The 26,105-nt window shown below is 48.9% G+C and overlaps 1 protein-coding gene across 2 annotated transcripts in view; it reads right to left on the bottom strand.

Annotated features, from left to right (window-relative positions):
* Window positions 1-5,564: 5,564 nt before the first annotated feature.
* Window positions 5,565-26,105, bottom strand: part of LOC140392858 (ephrin type-B receptor 2) — a 1,067,684-nt gene continuing 1,047,143 nt past the window's right edge. For both annotated transcript variants that reach the window (XM_072478598.1, XM_072478599.1), the window contains exons 14-16: window positions 17,286-17,479; window positions 12,754-12,909; window positions 5,565-6,381 (exon numbers count right to left, since the gene is read on the bottom strand). In XM_072478598.1, the coding sequence (XP_072334699.1) occupies window positions 6,273-6,381; window positions 12,754-12,909; window positions 17,286-17,479 (459 nt within the window). In that variant the 3' untranslated portion in view covers window positions 5,565-6,272. The remainder of the gene's footprint in view (window positions 6,382-12,753; window positions 12,910-17,285; window positions 17,480-26,105) is intronic.

The following is a 26,105-nucleotide window of genomic DNA, read 5'->3' as shown; positions in this document are numbered from 1 at the left end:
AGGCGAGGGGCGAGATTAAGAAGCAGGGCTTTCATGAATAACCTCAGCCAGTACGGGAATTGAACCAGCGCTGTTGCCGTTGCTCCGCATGAAGAGCCAGTCGTCCAGTCAACTGATCGCTTGGCTCAGTTAACCTCCTCAACCTTGCCCCTCACCTGAGGTGTGGTGATCCTCATGTTAAACCACCACCAGTCATCTCTCTCTCTCTCTCAAAGGATAGAGTAACCTTTAGCCCTCTGCAACTGTGACGACATTTACATTTTTACAAGCACAAAGTTTACTGAGAGTTTGGTGTATCTGCCAAATGGAGTGATAATAGACTGAGAGTGGGAAGGTGGTGGAGAGTGGAAAAGAGAAGTTTCGGGAGTGATTAGAGTCTCTGCAAGGCTGAGAGTTTCCTGCAATATCCATTCCAGGAGATGCTCACCCTGCAGCTACAGAGGCTTCAGGAAGATAGAACCAAACAGTGCAGGAATCCGTTAAGGATGGCACCCTCAAACTAATTTTCAGTGTTGAGGATGGCAAAACCTTGAGGAGTTGCAGCATACAGCTGCCTGTCATCGTGGAGCTAATGGCTACACAGAGGGTACATCAAATGCAATGATCATAGTCAATTTGAAAGTCAGGGGATAGGCGCTACATGAATGCTGCATGCTGCATTATTCCTTTTTGCCCGGATAAAGGTCATCACTGAGAACGTGCAGAGTATGTTGAGGGTGTAAAAGAGAAGATCCAGAAGTCAGGGGGCCCACGACAAAGGAAGGAAATGAGTTGAGATCCTGCAGTTCCAGTTCCAGGAGCTAAGGACAAAATTATTCCCAGTGGCAAGCACAAGTGGTGAGCTGTCTTCAATAGTGCCCGGACCAATGCCCTCGCAGGGAGTTAAACTTGTGCAGTGGAGGAGGTTTTATACTAATTTGACAGGATGAGTGGGCATCAGGATAAAAGATTCGAAACAAGGGGAACACAGGACAAGGAGCGTCAAATACCACAAGAACAGAGACTAGTTCAGAAATAGGAGCCATCAGCACCGGCTGTAAAATGGCAGGCAATTTCAACAAAGAACAAAGAAAAGTACAGCACAGGAACAGGCCCTTCGGCCCTCCAAGCCCGTGCCGACCATGCTGCCCGTCTAAACTACAATCTTCTACACTTCCGGGGTCCGTATCCTTCTATTCCCATTCTATTCATGTATTTGTCAAGATGCCCCTTAAACGTCACTATCGTCCCTGCTGCCACCACCTCCTCCGGCAGCCAGTTCCAGGCACCCACTACCCTCTGTGTAAGAAACTTGCCTCGTACATCGCCTCTAAACCTTGCCCCTCGCACCTTAAACCGATGACCCCTAGTAATTGACCCCTCTACCCTGGGAAAAAGCCTCTGACTATCCACTCTATCTACGCCCCTCATAATTTTGTAGACCTCTATCAGGTTGCCCTTCAACTTCCGTCGTTCCAGTGAGAACCTCACCTCAACCTCTTTCAACCTTTCCTCATAGCTAATGCCCTCCACACCAGGCAGCATCCTGGTAAATCTCTTCTGCGCCCTCTCTAAAGCCTCCACATCCTTCTGGTAGTGTGGCGACCAGAATTGAATTTTATACTCCAAAGGTGGCCTAACTAAGGTTCTATACAGCTGCAACATGACTTGCCAATTTTTGTACTCAATGCCCCGGCCAATGAAGGGCAAGCATGCCGTATGCCTTCTTGACTATCTTCTCCACCTGTGTTGCCCCTTTCAGTGACCTGTGGACCTGTACACCAAGATCTCTCTGACTGTCAATACTCTTGAGGGTTCTACCATTCACTGTATATTTCCTATCTGTATTAGACCTTCCAAAATGCATTACCTCACATTTCCTCCAAATTCTTTATATATACTATGAACAGCAAAGGTCCCAGCACTATCCCTGCGGAACACCACTAGTCACAGCCCTCAAATCAGAAAAGCACCCTTCCATTACTACTCCCTGCCTTCCCTAGCCAGTTCTGTATCCATCTTGCCAGCTCACCTCTGATCCCATGTGACTTCACCTTTTGTGCCAGTCTGCCATGAGGGACCTTGTCAAAGGCCTTACTGAAGTCCATATAGACAACATCCACTGCCCTATCTGCATCAATCAGCTTTGTGACCTCCTCGAAAAACTCTATCAAGTTAGTGAGACACGACCTCCCCTTCACAAAACCGTGCTGCCTCTCACTAATACGACCACTTGCTTCCAAATGGGAGTAGATCCTGTCTCCAAGAATTCTCTCCAGTAATTTCCCTACCACTGACGTAAGGCTCACCGGCCTGTAGTTCTCTGGATTACCCTTGCTACCCTTCTTAAACAAAGGAACAACATTGGCTATTCTCCAGTCCTCCGGGACATCACCTGAAGACAGTGAGGATCCAAAGATTTCTGTCAAGGCCTCAGCAATTTCCTCTCTTGCCTCCTTCAGTATTCTGGGGTAGATCCCATCAGGCCCTGGGGACTTATCCACCTTAATATTTTTCAAGACGCCCAACACCGCGTCTTTTTGGATCTCAATGTGACCCAGGCTCTCTACACACCCTTCTCCAGACTCAACATCCACCAATTCCTTCTCTTTGGTGAATACTGATGCAAAGTATTCATTTAGTATCGCGCCCATTTCCTCTGGCTCCACACATAGATTCCCTCCCCTGTCCTTCAGTGGCCCAACCTTTTCCTGGCTACCCTCTTGCTTTTTATGTATGTGTAAAAAGCCTTGGGATTTTCCTTAACCCTATTTGCCAATGACTATTCGTGACCTCCTTTTAGCCCTCCTGACTCCTTGCTTAAGTTCCTTCCTACTTTCCTTATATTCCACACAAGCTTCGTCTGTTCAAGGCCTTCTAGCCCTGACAAATGCCTCCTTTTTATTTTTGAGGAGGCCTACAATATCTCTCGCTATCCAAGGTTCCCGAAATTTGCCATATTTATCCTTCTTCCTCACAGGAACATGCTAGTCCTGAAGTCCTGAAAGCCTCCCACATGTAGGATGTTGATTTACCTCAAACATCCGCCCCCAATCTATGTTCTTCAGTTCCCCCCTGATATTGTTATAATTAGCCTTCCCCCAATTTAGCACATTCACCCTAGGACCACTCTTATCCTTGTTCACCAGCACTTTAAAACTTACTGAATTGTGGTCACTGTTCCCAAAATGTTCCCCTACTGAAACTTTTACACCTGGCCGGGCTCATTCCCTAATACCAGGTCCAGTACAGCCCCTTCCCTAGTTGGACTATCTACATATTGTTTTAAGAAGCCCTCCTGGATGCTCCTTACAAATTCTGCCCCGTCCAAGGCCCTAGCACTAAGTGAGTCCCAGTCAATATTGGGGAAGTTAATGTCTCCCATCACAACAACCCTGTTGCTTTTACTCCTTTCCAAAATCTGTCTACCTATCTGCTCCTCTATCTCCAGCTGGCTGTTGGGAGGTCTGTAGTAAGCCCCCAACATTGTGACTGCACCCTTCTTATTCCTGATCTCTACCCATATAGCCTCGCTGTCCTCTGAGGTGTCCTCCCGCAGTACAGCTATGATATTCTCCCTAACCAGTAGTGGAACTCCTCCACCCCTTTTACATCCTCCTCTATCCCGCCTGAAGCATCTAAATCCTGGAATGTTTAGCTGTCAATCCTGTCCTTCCCTCAACCAGGACTCTGTAATGGCAACAACATCATAGTTCCAAGTACTAATCCAAGCTCTAAGTTCATCTGCCTTACCCGTAATACTTCTTGCATTAAAACATGTGCACTTCAGGCCACCAGTCCGTGTGTTTTCAGTAACATCTCCCTGTCTGCTCTTCCTCAGAGCCATAGTGGCCCTATTTCCAAATTCTCCCTCAATTTTTGCACCTTCTGACCTATTGCTCCGGTACCCACCCCGCTGCCAAACTAGTTTAAACCCTCCGTGTGACACCAGCAAACCTCGCGGCCAGGATATTTATGCCTCTCCAGTTTAGATGCAACCCGTCCTTCGTATACAGGTCACACCTGCCCCGGAAGTGCTCCCAGTGGCCAGATAACTGAAACCCTCCCTCCTACACCAGCTGTTTAGCCACGTGTTTAGCTGCTCTATCTTCCTACTTCTAGTCTCACTGGCAGGTGGCACAGGGAGTAATCCTGAGATTACAACCCTTGAGGTCCTGTCTTTTAACTTTCTGCCAAGCTCCCTGAACTCCTGCTGCAGGAAGATGGATTTTGAGTGAATGTGCAGAGATGTACATGTAAATAACACTGGTGCCTATATAGATATAATGGTTATAACTATCTGAAAGAAAAGGATTGTGAACTTAATACAAGGCCCTCGCAGGAAAGATAGGAAAGGGTAAAAGGATGGTGACTGTGTGCAGATAATCTATAAACACTGGAGAGTGTTTACACAGTTGAGGGGTCAAAGCGGCCCATTTGGTTAAGGTACAACAGAAGAGATATTGGGCGGGATTCTCCGTCCTGCCCTGCCCTGCCTTCGGGTGCGGCGCTCCCCCACTGGCAACGATATGCTCCGTTCCCACAGCCGGCCAATGGGGGTTTCTCATTGTGGGCCACCCCACGCTGCCGGGAAACGAGCGGGTGTGGGCGCGTGCCGGCAGTGCGGGCAATCCCGCCGACGGAGAATCCCGCAGATTCTGCTACTCAATTACTAGAGAAAGAGAGAGGAAATGGAAGAGCAAGTTTACATACAACACAGATTCCCCAATACTCCATCAGAGGTTCAATATGCCTCAGATTATCTCCAATAATACTTCATCTACACGCCATAGTTTTCTATGAAGACCCGGGAACCCCAGCAGATCCCAGTGATTTTCCCCACTTCTTCTTCACATGCATCCCATAGGCTTCCTGAACTTGTTTATGGACTGGAAAACAGTAGCCAAGATGAAGAGTTCATTGAATGTTTTCAGGGTAGTTTCTTAGAACAGCATGTTCTGGCATCAACCAGAGAACAGGCTATATTAGTGGTCTTGTGCAATGTGGTGGGAGTAATTTGTGATCTCAGATTGACGGTGCTCCAGGTAGCAGCGACCATAATATGATTGAATTTTGCATTCAGCTTGAGGGAGTGAGTTCTGTATTCCTTTTGGTATAGATGCTAGGTATTTAATAAAATGCCATGTCATGTATTTCACTGGCATGGTTACACAGAAGAATAAAGAATTCTGTCCATCATGCAACAGTTTTCCAGCTTTTTTTACAATAAGGTTGTTGGATTAGATTATTGGTCAGTGGTTTAGTAACAAAATTGATATTCAATCATTGAATTTCATTGCAGCCGTGTTGCAAAAACACTTAGAGTAAAGGCACTCATATATTCGCGTACCATTTGGATCAGCAACAATGTGATATGTTACCTGCTCGTGCTTATCCAAACTAGCAGAGCTTTTCAATCATTTTAACATTCTAACTACTTACAAATCCACATACGTTGTTCTCTGGAAATGGGAGGGGGTGGGAGGAGTCATGCTTTAAACTCCCAATCAATAAATATTTGCTGTACATAATAAAAGTTTAGCAAAGTGTCAAAAAAATTGGTCAATATTTTTGAGAGTCCAGAATAAATTCAATGTCGTGTATTTTTCTAATTTACTCAGCAAATGGCAGCATTACTGACAGGGTTGGGATAGTAACGTCACTGACAGTAAGATGAACCACCAACTTTAGGGTTCCGAACAAATCACCTCCAGAGAAACAGGATCATTTTACATGTCCCATCTATCACTAAAATCGTTAATCTTTTACTTATTGTTACAAGTTCAATACGAAAGTTTCCTTTTCTTAGACACGTCTCTTATATGGAAAGACCCAACCTCATAATGCTTACTTTGCCAAATTCCTGAAGTTTTATTCTTGTAGATATATGGAAGTAAAGTATGTGTACTTCCATAGAAATTGCACATTGATTACACATACTTCTCTGATCTGTCTTTGTTGCTGGAAAGATAATTAAAGGTCAGTGGGTACTGAAATTATGCAAGGAGTCTGTCCACTTAAATAATTCTGGATGGATTGTGTGGTTCCTGGGTTACTCTTGGTTGCTTTTCATTGAACCCGTTTAAAGGGCTTTCTGGCATCAAAACTCATTCTCGTCAAACATCATTCTCATTTCACTTCGAGCCTTTCCAATCTTCGTTGAAGTTCTCAGAAGGACTTTGCTTGGTGAAGGTCCAGGTTGAGGTGTGCCAATCTCTCATCGCTTCCTGAATTAAGTTTATTCAGAGCAGCAGTATTAATACATGTGGTCTTGAAGCAGACCACAATCACTATCAGACTTCCACTGACTGAATTTGATTCATCTGTGCTTGCATCATCTGAATACTGTTCAAAATTTTCTTCTGATGTCCTGCCAAGGTAACACCAACTCGGAGGATATCCCTAGAGGAGAAAATAAGGCACCGTGTAAGATGGTAGATATATAACATATTTAGCTGTTGTTTTCCATTCATTGAATTGTTGTTTTCCTTATTATTTATTTTTAAAATTTAATTTAGAGTGCCCAATTATTTGTTTCCAATTAAGGTGCAATTTAGTGTGGCCGATCCACCTATGCTGCACATCTCAGGGTTGTGGGAGTGAGACCCACACAGACACGGGGAGAATGTGCAAACTCCACACGGACAGTGACCCGGGGCTAGAATTGAACCCGGGTCCCCAGCGCCGTGAAGCAGTAATACTAACAACTGTGCCACCGTGCTGCCCTCGAATTGTTGTTTTCCTTGAGGTATATCTGCTTGAATGAATAATTCTTCTTTGCATCATGATGATTTTGCAAGCTTTTGCTTTGAAACTTTAACTTAATACTGTTCAGTCAAACATAATAATGTAAAATTGGTGCAAGCCATGCATCAGGTGGCACTGTGAGGCCACAGTGCTATCCACTTGTGCTACCATGCTGCCCATCTTGTACTATATACAAGATGTACAAGGTGGGCAGCACGGTAGCACAAGTGGATAGCACTGTGGCTTCACAGCGCTCGGGTCCCAGGTTCGATTCCCCGCTGGGTCACTGTCTGTGCGGAGTCTGCACGACTCCCCATATCAGCGTGGGTTTCCTCCGGGTGCTCCGGTTTCCTCCCACAGTCCAAAGATGTGCAGGTTAGGCGGATTGGCCATGCTAAATTGCCCTTGGTGACCAAAAAGGTTAGGAGGGGTTATTGGGTTACGGGGATAGGGTGGAAGTGAGGGCTTAATGTGGGTCAGTGCAGACCCAATGGGCTGAATGGCCTCCTTCTGCACTGTATGTTGTATGTTCTATATTCTATCCCCCAAGCCTGCTCCATACCTTTCAGTACTATTTGCAACTCCACGAATTCTGAATTGTCAATGTGCATTAAGACCTGCACAACATCCAGGTTTGGGCTGGTCAGTGGCAATTGACAGTTGCACCAAAAAGATGCACCTGAATCAAGCCATCTCCAATGTAATTACCATCGCTGAATCTCTCACTATTAACATCCCAGGGGTTATTGTTGTCCAGAAAGTGAACTGTACTAGCCATTTAAATACTGTGGCATCAAGAGCAGGCCAGAGGCTGGGAATTCAGCAGTGAGTAATCCACCTCCTATCTCTCCAAAACCTGTCTGCCATCTACAAGGCATGAGTCCGCAGTGTGACGGAATACTCTTCATTTGCTTGGATGAGTGGAGCTCCAGCAACACTCAAGAAGCTCGACACCATCCAGGGCAGAGCAGCTCACTTGATTCGCACCCCAACAACTGACACACTATGGTAACAGTGTGTACTATATACAAGATGTACTGCAGCAACTTTGGCAGCATCTTCCAAATCCATGAGCTCGACCATCTAGAAGGAGGAGAGTAGCAGGTCCATGGGTGTACCACCACCTGCAATTTCCCCTCCAAGCCACACACCAGCCTTACTGGAGAGACGGTGGCATATCATTGGATCCAAACATCCATGCTTTGGGAACAATGGTTCAAATCCCACTGGAGTTGGTGGAATTTTAATCCTAATGTCGCAAATATTTGGTTCGTTTATGTCCCTCAGGAAAGGAAATCTCCATCCTTACCTGGTCTGGCCTACATGCAACTTCAGACCCATAGCAATATGATTGACTCTTAACTGTCATCTAAAATGGCCCTCCAAGTCATGCCAAGGGCAATTAGGGATATCAACAAATGACACCCTTGTCAGTGATGCCCATATCCACGGAATAATCATGAATAAATGCTGGAGTGGAATTCCAATGGCGGAATGATTAAAATCGGGGATACACAAGAGGCCAGAATTCGGGAAATGAGGATATCCTGATGTGTTGTGGGGCAGGTGGGGGATTCAAAGGTAGGGAGGGGTGAGGATTTGAAAACAAGGATAAGAAATTGAGGCATTACATAACTGGGAGCCATGTAGATCAAGGAGCGAGTTGGGCAGCAGAATTTTGGATGATCTCAATGCAGAACATGCGGGAACCAACCAGACTATGGTGCAATTGTCAAGCGGACCAAAAGCATGAATGAGGATTTTCTTTTTAATTCGTTCAGGGGATGTGGGTGTTACTGGCTGGGCCAGCATTTACTGCCTATCCCTAATTGCCCTTGAACTGGGTGGTTTGCTCGGTCATTTCAGAGCGCATTTAAGAGTCAACCCCTTTGCTGTGGGTCTGGAGTCAAATGTAAACCAGACCAGCAACAGATAAAATAAAGCAGAGAGACTTCTAGATAAAGGTCAGCATTTCATTAGCCTGTCTAATTATTTTCTCTATCTGCTGAAGGTGATTTATGTTCCTGGATTCCAATATACGCTTTGGACCTCCACTGATTTGAGCTTTTCACCTTTTCACGATCTGTTTTCCCTGTTTAGGCCTAACGTGGGTGACTGTCAAGGAACTGGAATAAAATGAAGTTTAAAGAATTTGATAAAGAGAAATTGTTAAGGAAGCAGCTGCACAGAGGGCTTTTGATATGTGGATTAGCCTAGTGGGTGAACAGTTGTTTGCCTGAGTGAAGTAGACAACAGTAGGGTAGAGAACTTCAGAAGTAAAGGATAAAGAGGATAGGAGTTCAAAGGGAGAAACAAAAATGGATGTCGCACTTGCATGCGAAAAAAGGGACTCTCAGGTAAGAAATGCTAAAAGGGGATGTCTAAAATAAGTTGTTTAGATAAGACAACCTCAAAAGAGATAAACAGTGTATCAGTGGGAAGGCTAGTCCTGTACTGGAGAAGAAGAGCTGACCGTCGACCAAGATCACAGCAATGCCCAGCTAGAGCTGAGCTCCCCCAAAACAAGCTTTGGCCTGAAGATTGCTGCTTTAAGCCCGAGGTGGACTATTCTACACCAGAAGGAAATTTCCGAAAAGAAAGATGCAGGTTGTGTGTGGAAATTATCACTGGATTTGGCCCATAGTGTTAAAATCAATGGGATGTTGTTACTGGAAAGGTATACTACAGGGGAGGAGGTGAATTGTTGTTGAATATCCAGTAAGTGCCCAAGTCTGCGGCTTGAGGAGATTTGGCTCCGAGTCTTTGAGTTGGAGGCCGAGCTGCAGACACTGCGACTCATCAGGGTGGGTGAGAGCTTCCTGGATGCTTTGCTTTAGGAGGCGGTCACACCACTTTGGATGGAACCTTCTTGGTTTGGAAAGTGGTCAGGGACAGGAGGCTGCGACTACAGTTGAGGCAGGTAAGGGGACCCAGGCGACAGGAATGCAGGAGTGTCGGCCTCTGCAATTGTCCGACAGGGTTGAGGCTCTCTCGGCTTGTTTGGATAAGAGTGGGGGCTGCAGGGTGGATGGGTGAGCTGACTGAGTGCCGCACTGCTTGTCTCTGCATCCACCAACATTGTGGGCAGCGAGCTCCAGGTCGTTATCACTCACCGTGTAAATAGGTTCATCCTCACATTCCCCTGCATCCCTTGCCCAAACCTTAAATCTGTGCCCCCCTTGTCCCCAATCCTTGTATCGTCAGCTAACTGTAACTGCTTTTCTGTGCCCCCCTTAGCTCAGCCTGTTATAATCTTGTACACTTCTATCAATTGTCTCTTCAATCTTCTTTGCTCCAAGGAGAACAACCTTGTAGCTAACATCCCCCATCCCTGGAACCATTCTGGGAAATCTCCTCTGCACCCTCTCCAGGACCCACATACCATCCTAATGTTTGGAGACCAGAATTGAACAAATATCTTAATTATGGCCTAAACTGGAGCTTTATAAAAATCAATATATCTTCTCTGTTTTGGTACTCATAGAGTCATAGATGTTTACAGCATGGAAACAGGCCCTTTGGCCCAGCTTGTCCATGCCGCCCAGTTTCTATCACTAAGCTAGTCCCACTTGCCCACATTTGGCCCATATCCCTCTATACCACCCTGCCCATGTAACTGTCTAACTGTTTTTTAGAGGAAAAAATTGTACCCACCTCTACCACTGCCTCTGGCAGCCCGTTCCAGATGCACACCACCCTCTGTGTGAAACATTTTCCCCTCTGGGCTCTTTTGTATCTCTCCCCTCGCACCTTAAACCTATGCCCTCTAGTTCTAGACTCCTCTACCTTTGAGAAAAGATGTTGACTATCTACCTTATCTATGCTCCTCATTATTTTATAGACCTCTATAAGTTCACCCCTAAGCCTCCTATGCTCCAGGGAAAAAGGTCCCAGCCTATCCAGCCTCTCCTTATAACTCAGACCATCAAGTCCTGGTAGCATCCTCGTAAATCTCTTCTTCACTCTTTCTAGTTTAACAATATCCTTCCTATAATAGGGTGACCAGAACTGAACACAGTATTCCATGTGTGCTCTTACCAAGTACAACTTTAACAAGACGTCCCAACTCCTGTATTCAATATTCTGACCAATAAAACCTAGCATGCTGAATGCCTTCTTCACCACCCTGTCCACCTGCGACTCCACCTTCAAGGCTCTATGAACCTGTATTCCTGTACCTTTATTTATGAAACTCAAGATCCCATTTGTTTTTCCTAATTGTTCTCTCAATGTGTCTTCAAAGATCAGTGTACATGAATTGACAGGTTACTGCATACTCTTTAGAACTGTGCTTTGAAGTCTATATTGCTGCGGTAGTGCACCACTTCTGAACTAAATTCTACCTGCCCCTTGTCTGCTAAACGACGGAGTCATGGAGAATATCACTGTGCACCATTCTCCAGCCTGAAAAACAAGCAATTACCACAACTTCTTGTTCAGCGGTCGTAAGCCAATGTTTGATCCTAGCTGAGACTGAAATTGTGCAGGGTTACAGGGGGAAGGAAAGAGAATGGCAGCAGGTAAAATGCTCCTTGGGAGACTCAGGGCCGCAGACACGATTGGCCAAATGGCTTCTTTCTGAGCTGTACCAATTCTGCAATTCCGTGCCCTTCCTCTTCCTTTTGTCTGCTGTTTTGTTTTCTTAAAATCCACATTGAAAAAATCCCTCACTTGCACGTCATCAAAAAATGTAATTAATCAAGAACAATCTGCCTTTGCAAATCTGTGCTGGTGAATACATAACTAAAACCTCACCTAGTGCCTGTTGATTTTTCCCTGATCATTATTTCTAATATCCCACCTACCACTGATGTTACTCTAACTGGTCTGTAACTGGAATGTGATTTCGCATCATCCAAACTGTGGTCCAAAACTAGCCTTCTCCAAACCCTCTGTAATCTCTCTGGAATCCCTCTGAGATCCCTCTCCAATCCCTCTTCAATACCACTCCAATTCCTCTCCAATCCGTCTCTAATATCTCTGACAGTGCAGCACTCCTCCAGCATTGACACTCTTACAGTGAAGCACTCCCTCAGTGCTGACCCTCTGACAGTGCAGCACTCTCCCAGTACTGATCCTCTGACAGTGAAGCACTCACTCCCTCAGTACTCACCCTCTGACAGTGAAGCACTCCCTCAGGATTGACTCTCTGACAGTGCAGCACTCCCCCAGTACTGATCCTCTGACAGTGAAGCACTCCCTCAGTACTGACCCTCTGACAGTGAAGCACTCCCTCAGGATTGACTCTCTGACAGTGCAGCACTCCCTAAGTACTGACTCTCTGACAGTGCAGCATTCCCTCAGTACTGACCCTCTGACAGTGCTGCACTCCCTCAGTACTGACCCTCTGATAGTGCAGCACTCCCTCAGTACTGACCCTCTGACAGAGCAGCACTCCCTCAGTACTGACCGTCTGACAGTGCAGCACTCCCTCAGTACTGACTCTCTGACAGTGCAGCACTCCCTCAGTACTCACCCTCTGACAGAGCAGCACTCCCTCAGTACTGACTCTCTGACAGTGCAGCACTCCCTCAGTACTGACTCTCTGACAGTGCAGCACTCCCTCAGTACTGACTCTCTGACAGTGCAGCATTCCCTCAGTACTGACCCTCTGACAGTGCTGCACTCCCTCAATACTGACGTGGAGATGCCGGCGTTGGACTGGGGTGAGCACAGTACGAAGTCTTACAACACCAGGTTAAAGTCCAACAGGTTTGTTTCGATGTCACTAGCTTTTGGAGCGCTGCTCCTTCCTCAGGTGAATGAAGAGGTATGTTCCAGAAACATATATATAGACAAATTCAAAGATGCCAGACAATGCTTGGACTGTATTGAGTTAACTGATCTCATTTTATGCAGACAAGCAGTGGATACATGTCTGTCAGCAATCTGAGCTTGATGTCAACTCAAATTGCAGAAGAGAACAATGCCTGAATCTAATACTCAAAATGCAGGGGCATCAACATCGATTGTGATGTTTTTACAGATTTAATGATAAACAATGAAAAGACTAAAATGTAAACTTACTCTGTTGTCATTTGAGACACAAGGTCAAATGATGTGAAACCTTCGTTCGAAAAGTTATCTTTATATTGCCCCATCTTAATGGCCTCCAACCACTCGGCAACTGTATCGAAGCTGGAAAAATCAGGAATGGTGCGATCGAGCAATGGCAGGGTTACCCTGTGGACAGAATATAATAAATGGACTGATGGGCACAGAACGACCACAAGAGCAACATATAGAGTCAGCAATATGGGCAGAAATTCACAAAGCTCAGAGCTACTCCTACAATTTGATAGGCAGGTGCAAACCACAAGGACATGAAGAGCCACGCTCTGAAACAGTGGAGATGGGTCACTGTCAGGGTGGAGTTTATTACAAATTCCAGTCTGTTCAGGTGTGGAAACTGAGTGATCTGACAAATAGCGTGACAAGTCCTGTGGAGTAAAGTTAAAACACTTTAATTCACGATTATCCTCTTACAAAGTGAAAATGCCACAAACATTGTTACTGGCATATTTTAATTGGAAAAATATCTGCAGAGATAAGGCCACACCCAGGAATTTCAAGAGGAGGAGCGAGGGGAGCAAAGTGTCAATGCAAGTGAGGGGAGTGAAGTGTCAATGGGAGTGAGGTGTCAATAGAGTGAGGGGTCAATGGAGTGAAGGGTCAATGGAGTGAAGGGTCAATGGAGTGATAGGACTGAGGTGTCATTGGAGTGAGGTGTCAATGGAGTGAGGTGTCATTGGAAAGAGGTGTCAATGGGAGTGAGGGGTCAATGGGAGTGAGGGGTCAATGGGAGTGAGGTGTCATTGGAGTGAGGTGTCAATGGAGTGAGGTGTCATTGGAGTGAGGTGTCAATGGGAGTGAGGTGTCAATGGGAGTGAGGGGTCAATGGGAGTGAGGTGTCAATGGGAGTGAGGTGTCATTGGAGTGAGGTGTCAATGGGAGTGAGGTGTCATTGGAGTGAGGTGTCAATGGGAGCGAGGGGTCAATGGGAGTGAGGTGTCAATGGGAGTGAGGGGTCAATGGGAGTGAGGTGTCAATGGGAGTGAGGTGTCAATGGGAGTGAGGGGTCAATGGGAGTGAGGGGTCAATGGGAGTGAGGGGTCAATGGGAGTGAGGTGTCATTGGAGTGAGGTGTCAATGGAGTGAGGTGTCATTGGAGTGAGGTGTCAATGGGAGTGAGGTGTCAATGGGAGTGAGGGGTCAATGGGAGTGAGGGGTCAATGGGAGTGAGGGGTCAATGGGAGTGAGGGGCCAATGGGAGTGAGGTGTCAATGGGAGTGAGGGGTCAATGGGAGTGAGGGGTCAATGGGAGTGAGGGGTCAATGGAGTGATAGGACTGAGGTGTCATTGGAGTGAGATGTCAATGGGAGTGAGGGGTCAATGGGAGTGAGGTGTCAATGGGAGTGAGGTGTCAATGGGAGTGAGGTGTCAAAGGGAGTGAGGGGTCAATGGAGTTCAGGGAGTGAGGTGTCAATGGAGTGGGGGGTCAATGGGAGTTCGGGGAGTTCGGGGTCAATGGAGTGAGGGGTCAATGGGAGTTCAGGGAGGGAGGTGTCAATGGAGTGAGGGGCCAATGGAGTGAGGGGCCAATGGGAGTTCGGGGAGTTCGGGGTCAATGGAGTGAGGGGTCAATGGGAGTTCTGGGGGTGAGATGTCAATGGAGTGAGGGGCCAATGGGAGTTCGGGGAGTGACGTGTCAATGGAGTGAGGGGCCAATGGGAGTTTGGGGTCAATGGAGTGAGGGGCCAATGGGAGTTCGGGGAGTGACGTGTCAATGGAGTGAGGGGCCAATGGGAGATCGGGGTCAATGGAGTGGGGGGTCAATCGGAGTTCGGGGAGTGAGATGTCAATGGAGTGAGGGGCCAATGGGAGTTCGGGGAGTTCGGGGTCAATGGAGTGAGGGGTCAATGGGAGTTCGGGGAGTGAGATGTCAATGGAGTGAGGGGTCAATGGGAGTGAAGGTACAGAGGGGTCAATGGGAGTGAGGGGACAGATGGGTCAATGTGAGAGAGGGGTCAACGGGAGTGAGAGGACAGAATGGCCAATGGGACTGAGGGGTCAATGGAAGCTAGGGGCCAATGGGAGTTAGGGGCCAATGGGAGCGAGGGGACAGCAGGGTGAATGGGGGCGAGGGATGAATAGGAGTTAGGGGTCAATGGGAGTGAGGGGACAATGGGAGTGAGGGGACAGAGGGGTGAATGGGGGTGAGGGGTGAATAGGAGTTAGGGGTCAATGGAAGCTAGGGGCCAATGGGAGTTAGGGGTCAATGGGAGTGAGGGGACAATGGGAGCGAGGGGACAGCAGGGTGAATGGGGGTGAGGGATGAATAGGAGTTATGGGTCAATGGGAGTGAGGGGACAATGGGAGCGAGGGGACAGCAGGGTGAATGGGGGTGAGGGATGAATAGGAGTTAGGGGTCAATGGGAGTGAGGGGACAATGGGAATGAGGGGACAGCGGGGTGAATGGGGTGAGGGATGAATAGGAGTTAGGGGCCAATGGGAATTAGGGGTCAATGGGAGTGAGGGGACAATGGGAGCGAGGGGACAGAGGGGTGAATGGGGGTGAGGGGTGAATAGGAGTTAGGGGTCAATGGAAGCTAGGGGCCAATGGGAGTTCAGGGCCAATGGGGGTTAGGGGCCAATGGGAGTGAGGGACAATGGGAGTGAGGGGACAGCGGGGTGAATGGGGTGAGGGATGAATAGGAGTTAGGGGTCAATGGGAGTTAGGGGACAATGGGAGTGAGGGGACAGAGGGGCCAATGGGAGTGAGGGGTCAATGGGATTTAGGCGTCAATGGGGTTTAAGGGTCAATAGTAGTGAGGGCCCTCGGGATTGAGGGGTCAATGGGAGTGAGGGGTCAATGGAGTTAAGGGTCAATGGGAGTGAGGGGTCAATGGGAGTGAGGGGTGAATGGGAGTTATGGGTCAATGGGACTGAGGGGTCAATGGGAGTGAGGGGTCAATGGGAGTGAGGGGTCAATGAGAGCCAAGGGTGAGTGGGAGTGAGGGGTCAATGGGAGTGAGGGGTCAATGGGAGTGAGGGGTCAATGGGAGTGAGGGGTCAATGGGTGTGAGGGGTCAATGGGAGTGAGGGATCAATGGGTGTGAGGGGTCAATGGGAGTGAGGGGTCAATGGGAGTGAGGGGGTCAATAGGAGTGAGGGGTCAATGAGAGCTAAGGGTGAGTGGGAGTGAGGGTTCAATGGGAGTGAGGGGTCAATGGGAGTGAGGGGTCAATGGGAGTGAGGGGTCAATGAGAGCGAAGGGTGAGTGGGAGTGAGGGGCCATTGGGAGTGAATGGGGTGAGGGGTGAATAGGAGTTAGGGGTCAATGGAAGCTAGGGGCCAATGGGAGTTAGGGGCCAATGGGAGTGAGGGGACAGCGGGGTGAATAGGGTGAGGGATGAATAGGAGTTAGGGTTCAATGGGAGTTAGGGGACAATGGGAGTGAGGGGACAGAGGGGCCAATGGGAGTGAGGGGTCAATGGGATTTAGGAGTCAATGGGGTTTAAGGGTCAATAGTAGTGAGGGCCCTTGGGATTGAGGGGTCAATGGAGTGAGGGGTCAATGGAGTTAAGGGTCAATGGGAGTTATGGGTCAATGGGAGTGAGGGGTCAATGGGAGTGAGGGGTCAATGGGAGTGAGGGGTCAATGAGAGCCAAGGGTGAGTAGGAGTGAGGGGTCAATGGGAGTGAGGGGTCAATGGGAGTGAGGGGTCAATGGGAGTGAGGGGTCAATGGGTGTGAGGGGTCAATGGGAGTGAGGGATCAATGGGTGTGAGGGGTCAATGGGAGTGATGGGTCAATGGGAGTGAGGGGGTCAATGGGAGTGAGGGGTCAATGAGAGCTAAGGGTGAGTGGGAGTGAGGGGTCAATGGGAGTGAGGGGTCAATGGGCGTGAGGGGTCAATGGGAGTGAGGGGTCAATGAGAGCTAAGGGTGAGTGTGAGTGAGGGGTCAATGGGAGTGAGGGGTCAATGGGCGTGAGGGGTCAATGGGAGTGAGGGGTCAATGAGAGCTAAGGGTGAGTGGGAGTGAGGGGCCATTGGGAGTGAGAATTTGTAATATTTTTTCACAGTAGAGACTGCACTCTGATACTTTGGGAAGTCTATAACTGAAAGTGTTGGTGCGTGGAACGTTTTGAAAATTCAAACTTCTCAAATGGCCATGGGCCACCAACAGAATTTTCAAGAGAGAAATTCTGAACACACTATTGTGTTTAATCATTTTGTTCTTTCATTTTTTTACTTCATCATATATAAACTATTTACTTCAAATAATGAATGTTCAACTTAGGTCATATCCCATGGTGATTGTCTTTGCCTTTTGCCTTCTGCTCACGCATTCCTCCCACCTTCCACACTTTTTCAGAGTTTAACTGACCACTCTTCAGTTAAGATTGGTATTTGATGAAAGTTTAAACAATCAGATCCAGATGTACAATTTCTGCGTAGAATAATACATCACCTGTGATGCCCAGAATGTGCTGGACATGGACAGACAATGAGCTGTCAACAGTTGTGGAAATACATTATAGATAAGTGGTTCTTACCCCGAAGTCAGTGGAGTCACAGCCTTTAGACTATTTGGATTTCTGATCATTTTATCCAAGGTATTCACAATCTGCCCAAACTTGGGTCTGTTATTGCGATCTTTCTGCCAGCAGTCAAGCATTAATTGATGAAGTGCAGTTGGACAGTCCATGGGCGGAGGGAGTCTATAATCTTGTTCAATAGCATTGATCACCTGTCAAAATAAGCCACATTCACATTTTGCTGTTCCGAGGGAAGGAATACTGTCTCCTCACATCATCGCTGCTCAATCATTTAGACTGTTATCAAAATATTAGGGAGGGGGAAACACAGTTAATGGTTTGAGTCAAATGTGACTGAAGTGAGGTCGAAATGTGATGTGTTTTACACTATTGAAAAGGTAGGACAATGGAAAATCTGGGTTAGGTTAAAGGGTGGGAGAGGTTAAATAACAAACATGTCATGAAACAAAAGGCAAATGGAAAGGTAATGCTTGAAGTAAAGAAACAAAGCATTGGTCCAGACTAGATGTTAATGTCAGAATAATGGACAGCTTTGCCTTGGAGGACAAAGTCCATGGTGTGAAGTTGTTCAACTTAATGTTGAGTCCAGGACGCTGTAAAGTGCCGAATCGGAAAATGTGGCGCCGCTTTTCCAGCTTGACTGGAACATTCCGTAGACTGCGATTGGAAATGTGGGTGTGAGTGCAAGGTACTGAATTAAAATGGCAAGCCACTGGAAGGTCAGGATCATGCTTGCGGACTGAGCGTGGGGGGGGGCCTAGGGAGTGAGGAGGTTAGCGAAAGAAGAAGTTGTTCAAGGAAAGAACAAATTCAGCCAAGCGGAGCTGGGGGGCGGGGTTTGTGGATGGGAGTCTTTTGGGCTCTGCGCATGGAATAAGTAGGAAGAAGTGAATATCCTTCAAACAGACCTGCTGGGTTATGTTGGGAGGATTAGACATCCATAAGAATCACGGATGTAGGTGGGAAGAGACTGGACAACAGGAAATCAAATAGAGTTTGTTTAAGGTCGGAAGAAATTCGTTCCATGGGGAAGGAACAGGCTGATATGATGGATCCACCAGGGTGGTCCTGTTTGTGGGTTTTGGGAAGGAGATAGAAGTGGGCCTATGAGGTTAGAGGCTGTGGAGGGAAGATCACCAGAGGAGATGAGGTCAGTGATAATCCTGGAAATAATGGTTTGATGTTTGGTGGTGAGGCCATGGTCCGGAGGAGGTACAATGAAGTTGGTGCTCAGCCTCTGCAAGGTGGAGGTTGACAACGTCAGGTTTGATAACAATGACAGAGTTAGCCCTGAGTGAACCATGGCAAGAGATGTGACACTAGCCCTTTTTTCGCCTTTTTCCTCACTGCCCGAGGTCCCAAACACTCCTTCCAAATGAAGCAATGATGTCCCTGGACTTCTTTCAATTTTGTGTCTGTATTCACTGCTCACAATACAATTTCTCAGAAACATAGAAAATAGGAGCAGGAGGAGGCCATTCGGCCCTTCGAGCCTGCTCCCCCATTCATCATGATCATGGCTGATCATCCAACTTAATTGCCTAATCCCGCCTTCCCTTCATATCCTTTGATCCCCTTTGCCCTAAGTGCTGCATCTAACTGCGCCTTAAAAAAGCACACGTCGAGATTCTCCATTTCTGACACTAAGTGTTGATGCTGGGGCAGGTCTTGTGGACTTCCACGACAGCAAAACTTTTGCTGCACCTGGACCGATTCAGCGACCGTTGAGGGGCGAGCACGGCACGACGTGGAACACGACCGATTCCAGTGAAAAATGATGACTGATTCACCGGGTCCGTGATTGACAAGCTGCAGCCGAATATACACACTTCATTCCCCACACACACCATACTAGCCAACAAGATGGCACAGGTTGAGCTGGAGCGCTCGTATCCCATTGATAGGATGGCTGCGGTCAGAGAGAGCATCGAGGGGGTGGTCTGGGGGGACATCCATACGACCCGTGGCATTAAGTTCAAAGTTATGGGGATTGGGTGGAGGTGTGGACCTTGGGTGGGGTGCTCTTTCCAAGAGCTGGTGCAGACTCGATGGGCCGAATGGCCTCCTTCTGCACTGTAAATTCTATCTATCTATGGGCAGTCAGCGGAGTGCGCAGCTGCATGGCAGCCTTGCAGACCGTGGCAATTCGTTTCCACCCACCCTGACCTCTCAACCCACCTCCTGGCCACCCCCCACTACTCCCTCGGCCCTCGTGCAAGCCCCCCGGCCCTGGCAGAAGGCCCCCCCCCCCCCCCGCCCCCCCAGCCAGAGGCACAACTGTCAGCACACTATGGCGACATTGGCCACTTTCCGTAACCCCTCTCTCCCCCTCAGCAAACCTGGCACCAGTTTCACGGTTTTTGAAAGCACAAGTGAACCTCGACAGCGCGACCCCCTCTGGTGGAGCTGGAGAATCTCAGAGGCCCCGGAGAGCACCGGGTCAGGCCCGCGAATGATGTGCAAATGGAGTTTACTGTACGTGCGGAGCGTAACATATTGACGCCGTTGTCGAAGCCCCGGAGAATTGTGACTTTGCATGAATCCGGCGTCAATTTTGGCGTCAACACCGTTTCTCCATCCAAACGCCTTGTTTTACCCTCAAATACGTCCTGTGGTAATGAATTCCACAGGCTCACCATTCTCTGGGTGAAGAAATTTCTCCTCATCTCTGTCCTAAATGGTCTACCCCGAATCCTCAGACTGTGACCCCTGCTTCTGGACACACCCACCACCGGGAACATCCTTCCTGCATCTACCCTGCCTGGTCCTGCTAGAATTTTCTAGGTTGCTATGAGATCCCCCCTCATTCTTCTGATCTTCAGCAAATACAATCCTGACCGGCTCAATCCCTCCTCATACGTCAGTCCCGCTATCCCAGGAATCAGTCTGGTAAACCTGCGCTGCCCTCCCTCCAGAGCAAGAATATTGGGCTGGATTCTCCGTTTCAGAGACTAAGTGTTGATGCTGGGACTGGATCGATGGTGTCCCACGACCACGGAATCGGCGCTGGTCCTGAGAAATTCAGGATCCGTTAATGGGCTAGCACGTGAAACTAGAGCAATTCCAATGGAAAACGGTGTCCGATTTGCCAGGGTTGGGAATGGCTGACAAGCTGCAGCTGCATATAAACACTCCAGTCCGCCACACACACTCATTCAGGCCTACACGGTGGCAGCCCGACAAACGGCAATACGGTTCACAAATGCAGAGCACGAGACCCTGCTGGACACCGCAGAGGAGGGGTGGTCCACCCTGTCCTCCAGGGTGAGAAGGAGGCTGCCACCCGCCGTCGTACACCAGGCCTGGATGCAGGTGGCAGAGGCCATGAGCGCCGTAGGCCCCACCGCCAGGACCGGCCAGCTGTGCCACAAGAAGCTGCACGACCTCCTCAGGGCAGCATTGTGCCCCTGACATCAACCCCTGTCCCGCATACCCGTAACTGCCCCCCCCCACCCCCACTGCCACCACCCATCCCCCCCAGGAGGGTGACCAAACCCCGCCTGCAGTCTGGTCATACCCCAACCTGCGCCACATGTCAGCACCTATACCGGTCGCCAAGGCTGGGTGCCCTGTTCACTAAGGCCATCAGTTGCCCACCGCTGTGCTGCCTGTGTCCGACTGCCTAACTGTGCATGTTCTCTTTCCCCTGCCCCCCCCCCCTTCCCCCCCCCCCCACCCACCCGGGAGAAGGTGGCCCATAACCACAGGGAGAGAGAGAAGACTGGAGGGAGCACGCTGGACCTGTGGCCTCTCTCACTGTGGTGGAGTGGCAGGCATTGGACCTGGTCAGTGGGCCTGGGGAGAGGGCAGTCGCCGAGGTGGAGGTCAGCATTGGGGAAACAAGTGAGGCCCTGCTGAGTTGTGGTGTCCCTATGGCACATGAGGCATAACCTCCAATCCACCCACACAGAACCCCACCACCCACAGACCACCCTAACCCCAGCACACCACCTCCTCCTCACCACCCGAAGCCCAGACATCCACCACCACACACCACCCCAACACATCCAGAACACCCCCTCCAGTACACCACCTCCCCCACAACACCCCCATACCATCCCAATCCTACCACCCCCACACCATCTCAACCCCCACACCCCACCACATCCGCTCCATCCCAACTCCCCTACACCACCACCTCAACCATATCTTGTGTCTTGCAGGATCACCTGCTGACAAGACGGGCCCCTCTGATGTCCCCTGTTCCGGCCATAACCACAGGGCACGTCCAGCGAGGAGGAGTGACGTGAGCCCCAAAGCGCCAGCCCACGACACCCCCGGAGCGCCAGTCCGGGGACCACACCGACTGTCTCCAACATTCTCCACCGTCCCAGAGACACTCACCTCGGTTGTTAGTGAAGAGGCACCTGGCACTACCTCGTGTGTACCACACATATGCAGCGGTACATCAGGTGGAGGTAGGAACCCGCGAGAGGGCGGACGGGTTTTGGGCTTCTGCAAACAGTGGTCCCATCGATGCTGGAGATGCAGACACAGAGCCAGGGACTATGAGGGATTGTCAGCAAACATACATAGGCCCAATTCCCTACAAACCCATAACCCCACCTAACTTTGGACACTAAGGGACAATTTAGCATTGGCCAATCCACCTAATGGGCACATCTTTGGACTTGGGTCCATCTGGTTCACTAATGCCTTTTAGGGAAGAAAATCTGCCGCCCTTATGTGGTCTGGCCTACATATGACTCCAGACCCACAGCAATGGGGTTGAGTCTTAAATGCCATCTGAAGTGGCTCAGCAAGTCACTTGATTGTATTAAACTGCTGCAAAGTCTATAAGGAATGAAACTGTGACCAATTGACCAAGGCTTTTGTAATCTATGCCTCGACTGGTAAAGACAAGTGTCCCATATGCCTTTTTCACCACCCTATTAACCTGCCCTTCCGCATTCAGAGATCTATGGACAAACACGCCAAGGGCCCCTTGTTCCTCGGAACTTCCCAGTGTCATGCCATTCATTGAATATTTCCTTGTCAAATTACTCCTTCCAAAGTGTATCACCTCACACTTTTCAGGGTTAAATTCCATCTGCCACTTTTCTGCCCATTTGACCATTCTGCCTATATCTTCCTGTAACCCAAGAAACTCAGCCTCACTGTTAACCACCCGGCCAATCTTTGTGTCGTCCTTAAACTTACTGATCTTACCCCCACATAGTCATCTATGTTGTATATATAAATGACAAACAATAGGGGACCCAGCACAGATGCCTGTGGTACACAACTGGGCACTGGTTTCCAGTCACTAAAGCAGCCATCTATCATCACCCTCTGTCTCCTACAGCTAAAGCAATTTTGAATCCACCTTATCCAGTTATCCTGTACCCCATGTACATTTGCCTTCTTTATAAGTCTCCCTTGTGGGACCTTGTCAAAGGCTTTGCTGAAATCCATGCAAATTACATCAACTGCAGTACCCCCATCGACACACCTGGTCACCTGCTCAAAAAATTTAAATTTATTAGGCATGATCTCTCTCTGACAAAGCCATGCCGACTATTCCTCCTCAAATCTTGCCTCTCCAAGTGGAGAAAGATTCTCTCCTTCAGAATTTTCCCCAATAGTTTCCCTACCACTGACGTGAAGCTCGCTGGTCTGTAGTTCCTTGGTTTTACTCTACAACCTTTCTTAAATAGTGGGACAACATTAGCTGTTCTCCAGTCCTCTGGAACCTCCGCCATGGCCAGAGAGAAATTAAAAATTTGGTCAGAGTCCCTCCAACTCCTCCCTTGGGACACAATTCATCCGGACCTGGAGATTTGTCCACTATCAAGCCTGCCAAAACCCCCAATACCTTGCCACTCCCTATGACAATTTGCTCAAGAACCTCTCAGTCTCTCTCTCCCTGAGTTCCATACCTACCTCCTCATTCTCTTGGGTGAAGACAGGTGTGAATATTCATTCAACACCCTACCAATGTCCTCTGGCTCCACCCACAGATTTCTTCCTTGGTCACGAGTGTACTGACTCTTTTCCCGGTTATCCTCTTTCCATTGATATACTCATAGAATATCTTGGGATTTTCCCCACTTTTACCAGCTATAACTTTCTCATATCCACTCTTTGCTCTCCGAATTGCTTACTTAAGCTCCCTCCTGCACATTTTGTACTCCACTAATGCCTTCATTGATTTACTCCCCTTGTACTTGCTAAAAGCCTCTTGTTTCCTTCTTATCGTATCCTGAATGTATCTGGTCATCCATGGATCTCTAGGTTTGTTACTCTTTTCGATTACCCTAGGTAGGACATGTTGGGCTGAGCCCTCTCCATTTCCTTTTTGAATGCCCCGCACTGCACTTCTGTAGATTTCCCCACACGTAACTCTTTCCAGTCTATCATGGCCAGACCCTGCCTTGTAGTAGTCCAGATTCTATTGTGGAAGTCCGAGCAATGTAAGTAATTTTAATCCCCCTAACCATCACAACTTTGACCTCCAAAGAACGGGAATAAAAGGATTGAACCCTCCGACACAATCATTTTCTGGTGGTGAAGTATACTTTCCTGCTTCATTCTTGTGCCCCATGCCTTGTTCAAGGTTATTACTAAAATCTGCTCTCCCCCCACGTTGTGGTTGCTATCACCAAAATGCTCCCCAACCAACCCCGGGGAGGGGTCCCCCCGATGGCCTGGCCCGCGATTGGGGCCCACCGGTCTGCTGGCGGGCCTGATGACGTGGGGACACTTCTTCCTTCCGCAACGGCTACTGTAGGGCTCCGCCATGGCCGGCCCGGAGAAGACACGCCCCTGCGCATGCGGCAGAATAAGCCGGCTGGTCTGCGCATGCGCTGAACCACGCTGGCGGTTCTGCGCATGCGCTAACTCGCGCAGTCCCTTCGGCGCCGGCTGGCGTGGCGGCAACTCCTCCGGCACCGGCCTAGTCCCCCGCAACTCCGCAACTTCCGGTCACCCCGATGCCGGAGTGGTTCCTGTCGTTTTTTACGCCGGCGTCGGGCCATCGCGCCGATTCGGGAGAATCCCGCCTCTGATGTTTGATGTCACCTAATTTTTGAAAGTGCATAATAAACAAAGCCCATGAATTGTAGAACCCTTCCATCCTTCCCCTCAACTCAAACTTCACCTTCTCGAGTGTTAAAAACTGCAACCGCCACAGCAGGGCACAGGGTGCAGAAACTGTCCTCCATCCCAACAGCATCCACCTTCGGTTTATCAGCAGTGCGAAGGCTAAAACATCTGCCTCCGCACCCGTTTCCAACCCCGGCCGATCCGATACCCCGAAAATGGCCTCCAGGGGACCCGGTTCAAGCCTCACACGACCCACCTTCTAAATTATCCTGAACACCTCCCTCCAATACCCCTCCAGCTTTGGACAGGACCAAAATATATGAATGTGGTTTGCGGGGCCCCCCCGCAATGTTCACAAACAAACTCTACCCCCTCAAAGAGTCGGCTCATCCTTGCCTTTGTGAGGTGCGCCTATACACCACCTTCAGCTGGATCAGCTCAAACCTTGCGCACAAAGTTGAGGCATTTACCCTCTGGAGCACCTCACATCACAACCCCTCCTCCATGCTCTCTCCCAACGTTTCCTCCCACTTTGCCTTAATCTCCTACAGCCTTCTCTACCCTATTATTACACATCTCTGCGAACTGTGCGCATATCGTCTCCTCAATTTTCTGCTGAGTATTTGGGGGTCTATAATAAACATCTAGCAATGTGTCTGTCCCTTTTGTATTCCTTGGCTCTGGGACATCACTGCGGGAGTTCCTCAGGGTAGTATCCTAGGCCCAACCATCTTTAGCTGCCCAATCATCAGTAGTTGGTACAGCTGCTTCACAGCGCCAGGGACCCGGTTTCAATTCCGGCCTTGGGTGACTGTGTGGAATTTGCACGTTCTCCATGTTACTGCGTGAGTTTCCTCCGTGTGCTCCAGTTTCCTCCCACAGTCCAAAGATGTGCAGGTTAGGTGGATTGGCTCTTAGTTGCCAAAAGGTTAGGTGGGGTTACTGGGTTAGTGGGTTGGGTTGGGACGTGGGTCTAGCTAAGGTTCTCTTTGCAAGGGCTGTTGCAGACTTGATGGGACGATGGCCTCCTTCTGCACTGCAGAGATTCTATGATGACTGATTCTATAACCTTCCTTAAATTGGGAAACCAAAACAGCACACAGTATTCTAAATGTGGGAGAGAACCAGAGCACCCCGAGGAAACCCACGCAAACACGGAAACAAAGTTCAAACTCCACACAGACACCCAAGGCCGGAATTGAGCCCGTGTCCCTGGTGCTGTGAGGCAGCAGTGCTAACCACTGTGCCACCATGCTGCCCCAATTTGCATGGTAGCAGCAGAATGAAGTGTTACTAGATTGGTGCCTGTGGGATGAGAGGGTTGTCCAATGATGAGATGCTGAGTAAATTGGGTCCCTGAGGTCTAAAAGAATGAGAGGTGATCCCACTGAAGCATACACAATTCTGAACGGGTGTGTGAAGGTTGACACGGAGAGATTGTTGTCCATGGCTGCGGATTTTAAAACACAGGTGCACAACCCCGGGGTATCGGGTCGATCATTTAGGACTGAGGTGACGAGGGATGTCTTCATTCAAAGAGTTGAGAATCTTTGCAACCAGAAAGTTGTGAATGCTCCAGGATTTAATGCATTTGAGGCTGGGATAGACAGGTCTGTCAGTGAATCAAGGGATAAGGGAGTGGGTGGGAAGGTGGAGTTGAAGCCGAGGATGAACCTTGACTGCATTCAATGTCAGAGCAGGCTCAATGGGTTGATTGGTCTACACACCAACCAGTTTAATATCAGCAGTGGAGAGGAAAATTAATCTGAATAC

Source organism: Scyliorhinus torazame, chromosome 16, assembly GCF_047496885.1.
Source record: "Scyliorhinus torazame isolate Kashiwa2021f chromosome 16, sScyTor2.1, whole genome shotgun sequence".
Taxonomy (NCBI): Eukaryota; Metazoa; Chordata; class Chondrichthyes; order Carcharhiniformes; family Scyliorhinidae; genus Scyliorhinus; species Scyliorhinus torazame.
This window is presented reverse-complemented; position numbering and strand designations above follow the sequence as displayed.